At 39.2% G+C, this 16,052-nt stretch overlaps 1 protein-coding gene across 2 annotated transcripts in view; it reads right to left on the bottom strand.

The window, feature by feature from the left end:
• The window catches only part of INO80D (INO80 complex subunit D), a 42,491-nt gene that overhangs the window by 21,999 nt on the left and 4,440 nt on the right, over nt 1-16,052 (bottom strand). For both annotated transcript variants that reach the window (XM_064161071.1, XM_064161076.1), the window contains exons 2-5: nt 9,808-9,903; nt 9,450-9,696; nt 3,231-3,979; nt 130-238 (exon numbers count right to left, since the gene is read on the bottom strand). In XM_064161071.1, the coding sequence (XP_064017141.1) occupies nt 130-238; nt 3,231-3,979; nt 9,450-9,667 (1,076 nt within the window). In that variant the 5' untranslated portion in view covers nt 9,668-9,696; nt 9,808-9,903. The remainder of the gene's footprint in view (nt 1-129; nt 239-3,230; nt 3,980-9,449; nt 9,697-9,807; nt 9,904-16,052) is intronic.

Below are 16,052 nucleotides of genomic sequence, written 5' to 3'. Positions count from 1 at the left end.
AACAATTCTTTGTTTCATCAAAGCACTCCAACAAGTGCTCAGGCTCTACTGACTCCACTTGAAGTAAAGCTCATATTTACATTGTTTATTCCCTCAAGGCTAGCATGAATACTAAAGAGTCAAACTCACTCATGTCTCTCATAGCCGAGGGTTTCTCGGATCGACCATGCAACTTGGTAGGGGGAGGTTTGCTCTGAATCTTCCAACTCTTCTCCACTGTCTTCAGACCAATCCAGCCCTAATGGAATGGAAAATATGAAATCTGAATGAAAAGTGTATCCACTTCATACAAGTCTCTGAGCAACCTACAGCACAAAAGATGAATGTGTAGTATAGCACAAGCATGATTAAATCATACAATAATACCAACTACAGCAGCTCCAATACAGGGTGCAAATGGTATGCACTGATTTTTGTCAGATTTGAGTTTTTCTTTCAAAAACATTATTGGCTTCTTTATCCATAAGCAGTGAAAAAACATCACCAGCTTTCTTAGCCACAGAAAAATATTACAGCTTTCATACCGAGCACACAGAATGTTTAGAAAGATATCCCTGCCATGAAGTACTGACTACCTGCTAAGTTGTAATAGTATATGATCTAAATAGGCCACTTTCACTTCTGTTTATATTCTGACCCCCGCTCTGTGCCAGAACACAGGAAGAACAGCATGGGCAGAGATAGATACAGAGCTACACAGGATGTTCCTCTGCTTGGTCTCTGTAATTGTCTGCCAAATGCATACATTAGCATGAAAAGAGAGCTAAAGGGACACATGCAAATACTCCCAAACTTTTACTGAGCAGCTTTTTCTTAATGATGATGCAGTAGAATCAACTTACTGTATGAATCAGCAGCCTCGGTTAGTCAAGCTAAACACGATCATTAAACAGGACAGCCAGAAACAGTCCAGTAATTTCTCAAGTGGAACATTTTATTTGGAGCTTTATCTTTTGCAGTTTTCCCTACTCTCTCTCCCACATGCAGTGGAATTCTTGTCCATTTCTTGCACTAGGCAGGTAAAATCCAGTAGCTGTATTTACAAGCCAGTATTATTACTTTTTCAATTTATTGTGTGCTCCTTGAAAATGGAGCAGCAGTTGAGACAGAGTTAATGAACATTTTATTCTTGCTGAAAACAAACTAACTGACTATATCTGAGATGATTCTGAAGTGAGATGATTTTAATTTGCAAAATGCATTGGTAATTGGTCACCTACTTCCAGAGTTTATACACATACAGATGCACTTGGAATATAATCATCTGGAGTGCCCTCATCATTTAGAAGCAACATCTTAATATAAAGCAGAAATATCAGAAACCTTATCCTTATTTTTTCAGTATTCTATTTTTAGGATATGTGTGTGAGCTAAACAAAGGTATCTTAGGACACCTGATAAAACACCAGAATTACACTCTCAAATTAGATCTTTTTTTACTTTCATATCTTCCATAACAGAATGTAAAAACAACTTAATCAATGGTTAAAAATGTCCACAACTGATAGCCTGTAACAAATCATGTACCCAAAATTTAAAAGTAAAATCTGAGATTGCATTTTTTTGTGGTTACTGCAGAAAAGAAGGAATAAAATCTAATCAAGATTAAAGCTATACTCACACTTCAGATGGCAGTTACATTAACATCCAATTATGTGGCTCAGATGTAGGTACACCTCAGACTGGCTGTGTCTTTGATTCTGTGCAGTCACCTCTAGTGCTACTCTATCATAAACCAGAAATCCTGAAACTCTCTGATCTGGCATAGCTAGCTTTTAACATTAAGATATATTATGAATAAATAATGAACAACAAATACATCTTTCCACTCTCACGTGACAAATATGTGAATTCTGTTACTCTGGTGATATAAAATGTTCTGACCCCATAGACATTTATGCATCTGCAAAACTGCACACTTACAGGTCTAACCAGTTTTTTACTATGCCTCATTTTTTAGGAAAATGCATTCCCTCCACCACTTAAGAATGCAAACATTAAACACAGAAATTCATCTTTCTAGTATCTCCAAATGCAGGTCACTTTCTAAGCTATTGAGGTCTGTGACACTCAGAAGTGTCTCTGGAGCTGGCATTTCTCAAAAGACCTACATTATATATAGGACCATCAAAGCGATTTTCTGAAGAGCAACATTCTTTGGAGACATGCTATGGGATGCCAATTATCTTCTGAACAAATGGGCAAACTATCCCATGAGTGCCAAAGGGCAGCATCTTAACAGAAAATTAGAAAAGGTTAATTGAAATAGCAAAAATTACAGATGCTTGCAATTAAATAAGATGTTATACGAACAACTGCACTTATTAGAAGTCTTTTTCTTTTTAACATCATAAATGACATTCCTGATCTAATATCATACACTGATTCCTGTTTTGCTTTTCCCTACTGGTATTTTATTTGATAGGAAAGTACAACCTAAAACTAAGTAAAAAAAATAATTTTGGAGAGCGAGGTAACAAGGACAAGTAGTTGTACCTAGGTCTGCATTCATAATCAGACCCAAGCCACAATGTCAGCTGCTTTTTTTAAGCTTTGCAAAGCACTACTACTACCACAGCAGCAAGGTGGGTTGCATTTCCTTACATCTTCTCAAGCAGTAATCGATTACAGCTTCTAGATAACAAGCAAGGAGGACACTGCACTGGTATGTGGACAAGCCTCCATTCCTCCAAATAGCTTCTGGAATGATGCTGCCCCACTGCAGCAGTCCTGTGCTTGTACCTTCTGTACACAAATAGACTCTTGTGCTCCAATTTTCCCAGTCAAGTCAACTAGAAATCTGGATCTGCAGAGAACGATGGGCCAAATCTCAAAAATTTTACTTGCCCTAATTTTGTAATGTGCACCTGTCACATATCTAATATTCAACCTAAACCTGTCCATTCATGTAGGTACAGCTGATGCCACTCTTACTAATCAAGTACCAAACCTTATACATGATGTCTGTAGAAGCCCAAGCAACGATTTCTATGCTTCAGTTTGACTTCTCAAATGGTTGACAGAACATTAACAAGAAAAAACAACCAAAATGCCACAAAATATAGGTGATGTCTTCAGGCACAGAGAACAGGGCGAAAGATTACCTAGTTCAAGGTTATTCTGCAAGGACCACACATGAATGTAGGACAGGGTTAGGAAGACATTCACTTTTTGGCTCTTGGTTTCAGGTTAAAAAAAATAAGGTCGCAGTACATCTATTCTCTACCCACCTAAATGTGGAAACAGATCAGTGTCCAGCTGCTGTTTTCGAGTGCACAGTTTCACCAGTCTCTGTAGCCGGCTCATGCAAGATGAGTGCGGAGAGAAGGCTGTGGCTTTCATGAGGACCCGATCAGTCCTTGGAGGGTCCATGACAGGTGCCCTAGCGGGTGGCAGGAGAGGCAGAGGTCTCTTGTTAGACAACTGCCGGGCTTGTGCTATAGTGTGTGTGGTGGGTGCCACTCCCTGCATTGGTAGGCTGGTGTTCGGAGGTTGAGGTGACTTGCAGACTACGCCTTGTGGTAGCCCTGTCGGCTTTAACGAAGCTGATGAAGGTGGCAGATGGGAGTGCTGCTGCTGCAGAGGCTGCTGCTGCAAAGGTGCAGGAAGAGGGCTAAAGTGCTCTTGGCGAACTTTTAAAATCTCTGTCTCTCTCTGGCGCTGCCGGTTTTGAGCCAACTTGCTCTGCAACTTTTTCCTCACTGTTGCCCCTTTCTTTAGATCATCATCCTCCTCGTTGAAAGCAAAGGGGTCTTCTAATTCTGCCTCCAAGTAGTGGAGAGGAAGCCTAGCCCCTGGAGGGGAGAGGGACATCCCATCCAGTCCGTTGGGCATCTTCAAGGCCAGGGTGGGCACTGTCAGACTGAAGGCCACAGCATCCATCTGATGCCTGACCTTTACATCCTCTATGGGATCATTCTTTTTCTTCCTCTCCTTTTTCGGTATAAAGCCAAGTACCTGCAGGTGGCTGTTGCAGTACCTTCGAAAAGTAAAAACAGTTAGTTACTAACTCAATCCTGAAGAAGACAGACACCACTAAAGGGAAACCCACACACCCCCATCTCATGGAAACACAGATCAAAACACAAGAGGGTTTACAAGAAGTGTACACAACTGCTTCTAATAGAACAGATAACTGTGGTGATCACAACCTATAGCAGAAAACAAAAACTTTCACATGTGACAGTTTGTCATTTTAAGATAGCCTTCATTCATTACTTGTAGGAAATTGACAAGCAGCCATTCAAAAGATTTGTTCTCTAATAGGGTAAATACTCACAAAACCAAGCAAACAACACAAATGGACTGTCTAATAAATAAACCAGTAAGAATTCAAGTCATTAACTCTGATCATTTAAAAAGCTCCCAAGAAAAAGTACACTGAAGACTACTTCCCTTCATTTGGCTGTCCTTTCATGGAAAGCAGTTAACATTTTCATCAGTGTACACACTACTGTTATGAATTTTACTGTAGTAGGGAGAAGTTTCTTATATAGACAAATTCACTAGAGACACCTGCTGAGAAGGGTTGTTATTTGCACTTAAAGAATAAGTAGCATCAATATTTAAAATCTGTTGTAGTAGTTTAACATGATGAATTTTGAAGCCAGAGGATTAGCTGAACGTTCTTCAAACAAAAATCTAGTTTAAAAGAAATTCTCTGCTACTAGAAAATGTTTACACAATGCCAGAAATATGCTCTTCTGATATAAAAAAGCTTTTAAAGTCATGCTGCAATATTTTTTTTAAAGAGAAAACGTCTTTGAAATTTTTGTCATGAAAATTAAAAGGAGAAGACTTTCTATTTATGCTTACAGATAACCTACTAAGAAGTGAAAAAAATTTGTTTGATTAAAACAAACAGATGACAGAAATGTAGAAACTATGACCTAATCCTGTTCCACGCAGGCAGGCCTTCCTGCCTCTGCAGCAGTGGAACTCCAGCCCTTGCAGGATCCATCTACAACCTGCAATTCACAGAAGAAAGCCAAGGTATGAAGAACCAGTGACATCTACATTAATGGATCTAGGGACAAGATAATCTGAGAAAACTAAGTTTTGTCAAATAGGTTAAAATTAAATTAGTCCTAGTCCTCATGAAGGGAAAAAAAACCCACAGCAAAAATGCCCAAACCAAACCCCTAGAAAGGTTTACCACTGTAGTTCAGTGACTTTTAACTTGTTGACCCACTCCTAAAGACACAATTCTTGAACTGCTTCTCAAGGGTCCATAAAAGGTAAAAAAGAAAATGCAACTTCATGTTATATTTCCTTGATGATCTCCATATATGTAGTTTCTCGAGGGAACCACATCCATAACAATTCACAAATCAGAAAAGGCTGAAAAGTACTTCTACTTATTATTGTCTAGATAATTTATTTATTACATAAAGTTGTAAGTAATAAATATATCCAGATGAGGCAAGTCTTTAGTAGAATACACTGGAATGCTGTAAATTCATATTGGGAAGTAATTCTAAAAATAAAATTATACACTGAGAGCTCAATGAGGCTTCCCTTAAAGTCAAGAAGAGTACCTTTCTCAAAATTAAGCACTTTTAAAATACTTTGCTTGAATCAGACTGAATTCAGTTACAACAGCACTTTTAGTATGACAGAAGGAAAAAAAAAACAGAAAGAGACAGAAAAACAGGAAGGGACATTTCCCCCCCACACCTTACTCCAATATAAGGAGAGTTATGCTCAATGTGAATGGTTCCTTTACATTGACCAGAACTTAAATACTGATACCTTGTGCTTGTGCCAGTGTGAGGAGGTAAGACTGGCTAGTCTGTTTTCTTTGTGAAAAATAAAGTTACAATGTAAAAAGGTGAACAAATCTATAAAAAATGTAATAAGCTTGATAAAATTATCTGAGTTTGAGGCTATTAAGGGTTTTTGCTTGTTCATTTAACTCCAACAGAATTATTTTTATATGGCAGAGAATAAAGCTTTGGCTCTTACAACTGACCACACTGCTCCACTCAAAGTCAACTCTACCTCACACAGGCATCACCTCTGGACACAAACTCATAGATGCCAGGCTACAACATAATGGAAATAAAGATCACATCAACTTGCAGATTTGGCTCTGCACTTCAGGCTTTGTCTATCAACACTCTGTCCCTCACAGTATCACAGTATCACCAAGGTTGGAAGAGACCTCACAGATCATCAAGTCCAACCCTTTACCACAGTGCCCAAGGTTAGACCATGGCACCAAGTGCCACATCCAACCTTGCCCTCAGCACAACCAAAGATGATACACTTTGGAATAAAACAAACAACAGACATAAGTCTTCTCTAGGTAGAGAAGACTATATGCAGTGAGTTTTTGGCTAGGCATAATTAGCATCAACTCAACCTTGGTCTTGTCAGGCTCTAGCTAGTCCAATGTGGAGCCAGGCAGGCACACACACCCACTTTCCCACCCTTCAGGTACCAGGATAGCTTTTTTAGTTGGCCATGGCCCAAGCTGGCTCTGACTTTACATGAGCAGAGCCTGGTGCAGAGTCTGACTCGGCTGGAACCCATTCATAACTAGTTTAGTAAAGGCAATCAAACCTTCAGATCAAATGTAATGCCAGAGAAAGCATTCATAGTTCACACTCCATGGAAGACAGATTACTGGGAAGACTGGAATACCGCCTGCAAGAAGCACAGCCCCTTTCACATAGCTCTGAGCATGAAACCCATTTAGGGTCAAGCTGGCCTAGAAAAAGCCAGTTCTAAGGTGCCTGTCTTAGTGGCTGTTTAGCACTCTGTAACCTGCCTCTGAGTTATTCTCAGCTGACAGTACATTAAGTACTTTTTATGCAGGCTTTTGCCCCCTTTCCCCCAAACTGATTTTGTGCAGGCAAAGTTGAACACACTCAGGACATACAGATAACAGCCCTAGGTTGACAGTCAATAAAACCAGCATAACATGAAGCATGCAAAAGGTGATGAGTTCTGAGGGCTTCAGGTGAACAGCTTCCCACATCATTTGGAGGGCAACAATTCAGACAGTGAGGGTTTTCCACTTTCAACCACATTCTGCTTCCCAGTACATCCCAGACTTGTACCATCGCTTAAAGGAAGATGCCAATAAACTGGAGAGCATCTTGCATATTAACAAAACATTTAAAGATTCTCTTGAAAGGGAAGAATGAGATAAAATGGTGTTTAACCCAGCTAAACTGTAATAACACTGTACATAAAAATTGAGTTTAACTTCATCATCTATACGGGTACTTTGATAAGAAAGGATTAGGAGATGTATTCAAAAGGAGATCTCATCTGTGTCATCCCTTATATATGCTCTATGAAAGCAAGACACTGAATAGAGAAATTAGACTTCAAATAAAACAGTGAAGTCATGGACTATTAATAGATTTAATTTGTAGAATGCTAATGGTTAATAAGAAATCTAATAACATGGCAGCATATTAAACATCTTTGTGGCGGGTAGCATTTCATTTGTCTGGGGTCAAGTGCTAACTTTTTTTAAATCATCTGTAGGCAAACTACAAAGCCTTTGGCATACAATGCATGTACCCAGCTAAGACATTTTAGTTTTTATAATCCTTAAAACCATATTAAGAAGATATCTGTCAGAGCATGATACAGCCTGCTTCTGATCATATACAATTACATGTCTAAAACTGTGACAAAATGACCATCTGACAGTGATTTTGTACAGAGAAAATTAAAAGCTACAAGTGAAGAACTCAAACATAGCAAACATCTTTCTATTGAACACAGTGTGAAAAAAAGTCTCCTAAGAGATACAGGTTTGTCTGCCAAAACCCCCAAAAGTTTCGAGCAGGCACAGTCTTATCACTAGTACTCATTAAATTGTATTGTTAAACTCTGCCCTGAGAAGCCTTTTAAAATATTCTTTCAAACTATCACATCCTCTCATTTGAAATTAAAAGTTTATTTTCTCCTTCAGACACCTGCTGTCCTCTTCAAGTACTGAATATGACACTCGACATGCAACTGAATTATTCTAATATAACATACACCAGATGTCATGACCACACTTCACTTCGACTTGAGAAAAATCAAAAAGAACAAAGTGTGAACTCAATTCAAGGTGTAAAGAGAAAAAGCAAATTCTACAGGAACATATGAGACCTAAAAATGTGTCATTAAGTACTATTATTGCTATTGTTTTTAAGTATGACCCCTGGTAAACAACAACTCTGGCTCAGTCAGCTCTTGCATCTGAAATTACAGCATACCATTTGCACTAGCAATTTCTATGACCATTTCTGTAAGCTTATTTCCAAAGAGCCTCAGTCGTTCAGTAGCAAAGAAACAGTCACTGACTGTCAAATTACAGCTTATAGTTATTCATCTTGTGCCATTTGAGCATTTGCCCTACAGCTTTTGACAAACATTCTCTTTTTTTTTTTTTCTTCTCACTTCATCAGTCTCCTCAGCTGAAATGGCAGGTGAACTGCAAGTTAATTTAGAGCACAGTCCAACTGTTGTTTCAGACAAGCAAGAGCTGTGAGCTGGAAAGGAAGTTAAATGTAGGGCACAGTGGGAACACTGCTAATAATGCAAAAGGTTAGTGAATGGTAGCTAATAATGTGAAAGGTCAATGAATAGTGGTTTGATTCTTTTTTGGCATATTCTCTTTGTATTTTAGACTAAAAAAATCTTTTCTAACAGAACAAATCTTGGATAGTTAACAGGCATTAATTAAATTCAGTGTGCAGGCAAAATCCGCAACAACAATCCTAAAATATATGTCATATATACCTGGCAGCCAAGATTAGACAAAGCCTGCTGTTTCACCAATGCAACATCAGTGAGACTGGTGCTCACAAAGTCGTGAAGAGCAAGGAAAAACGTTCTTATGGTTACAGTATTGACTGCAATTCAGGAAATCTGTTTTGAATTCCCAGCTTGCAAGTGCTAGCTCTTGCAAGGCGTTTAATATCTGGATACCCTCATTTGGGCAAGAGGAAGGGGAGAAGGCAAAGAAGAAATGGAGTGGACAGCAATTTCCCAGCTGGTCCATCTGTTGTCAAGTAGTCTTTATTTTATGCCAGTAATACACTACAACAGAAGGTAGCATTTTCAACTGTTTGTCCTGAAAAATCAGATGGAAATGTGCTTTTGTCCAAACAAGCAGGCCTTTTTAAGAGCAAGTACAGTAGAGCTGGCAAAGCAAATTAAATAGAACAGCAGGTATTGTGTAGCAAGTTTGATGTACAGTTCACAGTGAATTTGAGAAAAGCAAGGAACTCTCCCCAAAACTGCCATATTCTGTGCACTTGACTTCCACAGAAAATAAATTCTACTACTCTAAAAAAAGAAAACCTCAAAGGAACATCCTAGAATTCAATCCACAGGCCAGTTCCTCCCTCATCCTGAAACCACACAGAATCTTCAAAGAAAACTCATGTCTATGTCCCAGTCACTTCCCACTTTGCAGATGGGTAACCACAACTCACCTACGGTCCTCCGATTTGGGGATGGGGTTGGTGCAGCGTTGGCTGTTATACTTGGCCACATATTCACATTGCTTGAAGGGTGCAGTCTTGTCCTCTAGAACGTGTCTGATACAGAAGGCGTAGCCGTTAAGTCGCCTCTGCTTACACAGTTTGGGGCTATAAGAGCACAAGGGCTTATTGTCAACCTCAGAGAAGTGTATGTGTTTGCCTTCATACATCACGTGACTCTATTCCTTGTGAACATCAGCTGAAAGAACCAAAATATAAAGACAAATCAAGTAAGAGGAGAAAAAATTAATGCTCTCAGTTCTAGATCAGGTGCTTCACTTTAGCAGGAAAGCGGGACCCAAAACAGTACCTGATTTTAAATCTTCTGTACCATATCAGTGCCAAGAGCCAGACCCAAGGACACCACAATCCTGGAATGATGATGAATCAACATGAAGCAGATTGTCTAAGAGAAATATGGAAAAAGTCAATCAGAGCAAAATAGATATTATAACTACTTAAGTGGTCAGAGATACTCACTAAATTTGTGGTTCAGATAGCATCTAATAAGCTAAATCCACTAGCACAACAGTTTCCAATGAGTAGTCACAGATCTTTGGAAATTGTGAAAGGAAATCATTGGGGGGGAAAAAATTCTACTGACACTGCACTTAAAGCTGTTAAACAAAACTCCACTCCTCCACCAGAAAGTGATTAGGAGCCACAAGTTGAAAAAAGGTTAAGTGTCAGATTAGATCATTTGCTTTCAGGAATCAAGTTGAATGATGATTAACTCCTCTGATGGCAGAGGTTTTACTTCAAGTGTTTTTGCTTACAAAAACACCAGTGGCTATCTTTGCTCTGCAAAGTTTTAATTTCATCAGGCATTGAAAGAAAACCTTTTTATATATAAAAAAAACCACCTTTTCTTTATTACAACTGACAAACAGTCTTCAGATCTTGTAGCTGTCCATAGCTTTTGCAATCATGTATATGCAGTCCTTCCTGAAATCCTCATAGTTCTTCAGGACTCTTCCTACCTTATTGTACTTAAAATTAAGTAAATGCAGCCATTAATGCCAGCAGTAGTACTTCCATCAATGCCAGGAGGGACAAAATGTCATTTCAGCAAGAGGCTGAGGTTTTTGTCCCCCCAAAAATAGACTCTATGGTGTAAATATATGCAATTATAAGGAAATTTTTTATTTCCCAACACCACAGAGTCTTTGGCAATCACCTTGCAAAAATGAAAAACAAACAAGCAAACAAACCAACCCACAACCCCCATCACTGCAAACTAACCCACCCGCCCCCCAAAACCCAACACACAACCCAAAGTATAAATTCAAATAAATTTAACAATACACATGTTCTGAAGTTGCTCTGCTACACTCAGCTTAGCTCGCAAAAGGCAGCTTTCACTCAGAAAGGCCATCCTGAAGCATTAGGGGACTCAGAAAAGAAACTTTAAGTCACTGTGGCAAAACAAAGCATCCTATTGCACCTCCCTCTAACAATAAACTGCACAAACCAGGTCTTTCACTAGCATGTATCTATCTGTAGAAGCAGACTGACAGAAGACTATTAAACCTTTTCAAAACACACTGGTTATTTTTTAAATAGCTGTATAGGTACAGCTGTAGCATACAGAACAGAGATGTACTACAAAATGTAACTAGCACAAATGACCTTAATCATCATTTGACATTAATAATAAGGATCATTTTGTATTTCCTCTTCACACACAGTCCCCTTTCCATGCATAGATGCAAGCACACACCCCCAGAGGCATGGGCCACGTGCTTTGTTTACACCAGATAACCACAACACAAGCATGGACATCTAAACCAGTTCCAATCACCCTTCCCAACTTCTCTCAATGAATAGAAGCACATGAGAGTATGGAGCACATTTTACATGTTTGAAACCAGTCATTGGTTTTCAACACATCAGTCTTAAGAACAAAAACATTGTCATTGACGGATGTGCCCTCAAAAGCCACAAAATGGGAAGAGGGAACTGCCTTTTCTCTAGCACGCTAGGAACCAAATAATCCTTTCATATACCTTTGTTAAGGCAGATACTGACATATGATTCACTATCTAGTCAGATTTAGGATAGATTTTAGAAATAAGTTCTTCAGTACAAGGGTGGTGATACTCTGAAATAGCCTGCCCAGAATGGCTGTGGATGCCCCCTCTCTGCAGGTGTTTAAGACTAGACTGGATGAGGCCCTGGGCAACCGAGTCTAGTTTAGAGGCATCCATGCTCATGGCAGGGGCAATTGGAGTAGATCATCTCTAAACTCCCTTCCAATATGATTCTGTGACTACCCGGCAACAACAAAAAACATAAATCCCATGGTGCCATTCCCAGTATAGGAGTCAAGATCTACATTTGGGTCCCATATATTTGAGACATCCTCCTCCACTATTATAGCAGCAAAAGTAATCAAATGAGTCTTAAATGCATCTGATACACATAACAAAACTGCTAGAAAGCCTTTTGCTCTGTTTTAGGGGGACAAAAAAACTCAGCCTCTTGCTGAAGAGTTTGCTTCTCTACAATTAATCAAAGTTTCTATTTGGTAATATACTGCACAGGATGAAAAACTTCTATCTAGCAGTTGAGGTGACTCACATGCTGCTCTCTATTTCTGTTTGGTTTATTTACAAACATATTTTAAGTTACTAGTATGATGTTTTGCAGAGTTTTTTACAAGTCCATGAACTTCTCTTCTTTTCCACAACCCAGCATCATTTCATTTCTGAAGGCTTTCAAACAACAGACCAAAGAGTTCCTCAGAACAGTTTCAAAGTAAACAACAAGAAATGCATACCTGGTGTGTCTCTATTATAGACCTTCCATTAAGAAACTGCTCCACAGTTTCCAGTCCCTATAATCCTGGATTTATTCTTGTGCCCCTAGTCTTTTTTTTTTACTAATAATTAAGTCTTCTTTTTTGCACTTAATTCAACTATGTCAAAGCTGGCAAACTATTTTACTTCTCACTTTTCTGAAAGACACTGGGCACAAGTACATTTAAGCAAAACACTAACAATAATCATCAGGGAAAACAATGAGTTTCAACATGAGTTTTTGGATCTCTCTATATACACACTACGAGAAGCTCATGCAAATATAACCATTTAAAAAATCCTGATAGGAATAAATTAGTGCAACTACAGTACAATGAAAAAAAAAATTCTAAAGCTAATATTATTCTTTTATGTAAAATAAACCCAACAGTAACTCTCTCAAACTAGCACTTTACATCTTTATTGGTAGATTCCTACACAGACTCCCCAAGTTCAGTGGCACTATGTGGATACTGCCAAGATCAGAGAGCAAAGTTGTACTTAATCTAAAAATAGCTTTTTTTTTTTCCTTCTCACTATCATAGCATACCAGACAGCTAGATGGATAGACAGATAGAAGAATAGCAAAGACTTTTAAATCTATTGATTCTGATTTAATCTGATGGAGTATACTATTTTGAACAGAGCTTTTTGCTGCTACATAAAGAGTAGCGCAAGCAAGGAATAGGCAAATGTCACTTAACTGAAGAGAACTGAAACTACACTTAGCTAAATTGTGGGTGGGGGAGAAATTATTTTTGTCCCAGAGGATTCAGAAAGAGATGACGGAAACATGGACTTCCCCTGGAAAAACAAAATGTTTAAGCAGCTGTACTTTACTGCAAAAATATTAGGATACAAAACCTTCTGGAAGCTGGTTTTGGGTTTTGTATTTATACTCTACATTGAAGCTATAGAATGGTTCCATAGAAACATAATTTGTCCTTGCACATGCTCAAACTAGCTTTAGCTATAACTCATAAATGAGAAATCAGAGAGTATTTCTTGAGGAACCTAGATTTTCCTTAAACAACTGCTTCTAAACAAAAGATTTTGAGACAGTCAGAAATAACAGGGCAAAGACCAGAAAAGAACCCAAAAACGTGTGCCATTTTTTAAACATCACAGGAGTGAGGTTTAAAAAAATCATGGTAAGGAATCAGGTAAATATAGAATGGATATATACTGTATTACAGTGTTAGTACTAAGGGTACTTAATGAAACTAGTAAGAGATTGACTCAAAACCTATTGAAGAAGCACTTCCTTTGTTACTGCTCAAATAGTGAAATGCTGGAACCTGATGTCATAGGAGACTATAGAAGCAGATACTATCACCAGGTTCAAAAAGACAACAGAAAAAATCATAAATGGTGGGAACATCAGTGAGGTACCTGCTAGCATAGCTAACTTATGATGGTGGAGGAGTAAGAGAAAAAAACACTAAAAACTCTCTGGGCTTTCACGTTGCAAAGAGCAGCACTTCTACTGCTCAAGAGAGAACACTAGGTTGGACTGACCTCTGATCTGACCCAGCAGGATATGTCTTGTGAGGTTACCAATAACATTTGCAGTTTCTGCCTTTCTCCCGTTTTTTTATTCCTGAGCAGTTAACTGGTGAAAACCCTATCTGAATACATGAAAAGCAACAAACTTAGCATCCCAATAAGGGACACGACAGAGCAAAATGACACCATCACTTGGAGCTGACCTATTTGTCCTGATGAGTGCTGCCACTAGTGGTCCATAAAACAACAAAAGGTGTTTTGTGAAGTGATTGTAATAAAGAGAAATGAAAGACTTCAATACATGCAGATACACACCTGCACAACCATCAGCACCTGCTGTTAGGAAGAAGCTAGCTTCCAACTGCTTTTAGTACCAGCAACCAGATGTGAACAGCTCCCTCAAAGTGACCATTAGCTCTGCAAAAGCAAAGCTGTCGCTATTCATTCACAGAATCAATCAGGTTGGAAAAAACCTCCAAGATCATCCAGTCTAACCTAGCACTCAGCCCTATCCAATCAACTAGGCCACTAAGTGCCTCATCCAGTCTTTTCCTGAACACCTCTAGGGACAGTGACTCCACCACCCCCCTGGGCAGCCCATTCCAATGGCAAATCACTCTCTCTGACAAGAACTCCCTCCTAACATCCAGCCTATACCTCCCCCGGCACAACTTGAGACTTGTTCTGTTGCTGGTTGCCTGGCAGAAGAGACCAACCTCCACCTGGCTACAACCTTCCTTCAGGTAGTTGTAGATAGCAATGAGGTCACCCCTGAGCATCCTCTTCTCCAGGCTAAACAACCCAAGCTCCCTCAGCCTCTCCTCATAGGGCTTGTGTTCCAGGCACCTCACCTGCTTCATTGCCCTTCTCTGGATATGTTCCAGTATCTCCACATACCCTCTCTCAAAACAGTTAATCTGTTCTTCAGAGGGCTGGGAAGCAAGGTACCAGCAAACTTGGAGGGGTAGTCTCTGCTAGATAACACTGAGTAATCATGCCATGTCATGCAGAAGTTTGGCACCTGACATTATCTGTAGTCTACAGAGAAGTTAATAGCCTAGCCACTATGAGAAAGCCCAAACCATTACAGTCTCAAAAATCAACTTGTATTTTTTGTGAAAATACCGTGCTGAAAATATTAGTTTTATTTTAAATCATGTGAGTTGGATACATTCTTAACTATATGCTCAGAACTTGACATTCAACATAGGTAAGACCATTTTAGGCAATGGAATCCCCAAATGCATTATAAACTGCAAGGCAATTACGCATCAGTGGTTAAAAGATGTATAATTAAGAGGACTGAGCTCAGAGCTTCACACATTGAATACAAACAAAAGCTACGATTAAAGAGGTCTTAACTTTGTTGTTTTGCACTTGCTAATACTAGAGCAGATCTCATGTTAAATTGGTGTGTTCAGGACATCTCACAGACAAGGTACACTCATCTACATATGCTTTCAAAACCATCAGCTTGAGGTCATAAGCAGAACACAGATCTCTTAAAACCCACAAACAGTAGTTTTGCTGATTCCTCAGCTGTACCAAGAACGAACAATTCCCTACATTGCCACGTCTGACCCATTTACTGAGACCACCAGCAAATACATGTATTTTAAAATGTTTGAGCAACATGGAATTTCACATATCCAGAGAGATCAGAAAAATCACTACAAAAGACACATTTTTAAAGCTATCTCTCAGTAAAACCTTTCAGTCACAACTAGTAAACAGTACTATCAAAGAGAAAACAAAAATGTGCCTTTTTTCTGTTTCATACTAAGAAATGGGAAGCAACTATTACCTCTTTGTGAAGTGCTCTGTTCTATCAGAAGGTGCACCACATCTAATTGTGGTTGAATTGAACACCACAAAGTTGTAACTTCCATCCCTGTTCTGTGATCTAACCGTAACTTTGGCTTAATTCTGGTCATTTAACAGCTCAATTCTCTACTGCGTTCATCGACCAAATCACAGAATCAATCAGGTTGGAAGACACCTCCAAGATCATACAGTACAAACTAGCACCCAGCCCTATCCAATCAACTAGACCATGGCACTAAGGGCCCCATCCAGCCTTTTCTTAAACACCTCCAGGGACAGCGACTCCACCACCTCCCTGGGCAGCCCATTCCAATGGCAAATCACTCTCTCTGGGAAGAACTTCATCCTAATATCAAGCTTATACCTCCCCCAGCACAACTTGAGACTGTATCCACTTGTTCTGTTGCTGGTTGCCCGGGAGAAGAGA

Source organism: Pogoniulus pusillus, chromosome 2 (assembly GCF_015220805.1).
Source record: "Pogoniulus pusillus isolate bPogPus1 chromosome 2, bPogPus1.pri, whole genome shotgun sequence".
Lineage (NCBI taxonomy): Eukaryota > Metazoa > Chordata > Aves > Piciformes > Lybiidae > Pogoniulus > Pogoniulus pusillus.
The sequence above is the reverse complement of the archived record's forward strand: the minus strand, read 5'-3'. Positions and strand labels throughout refer to the sequence as shown.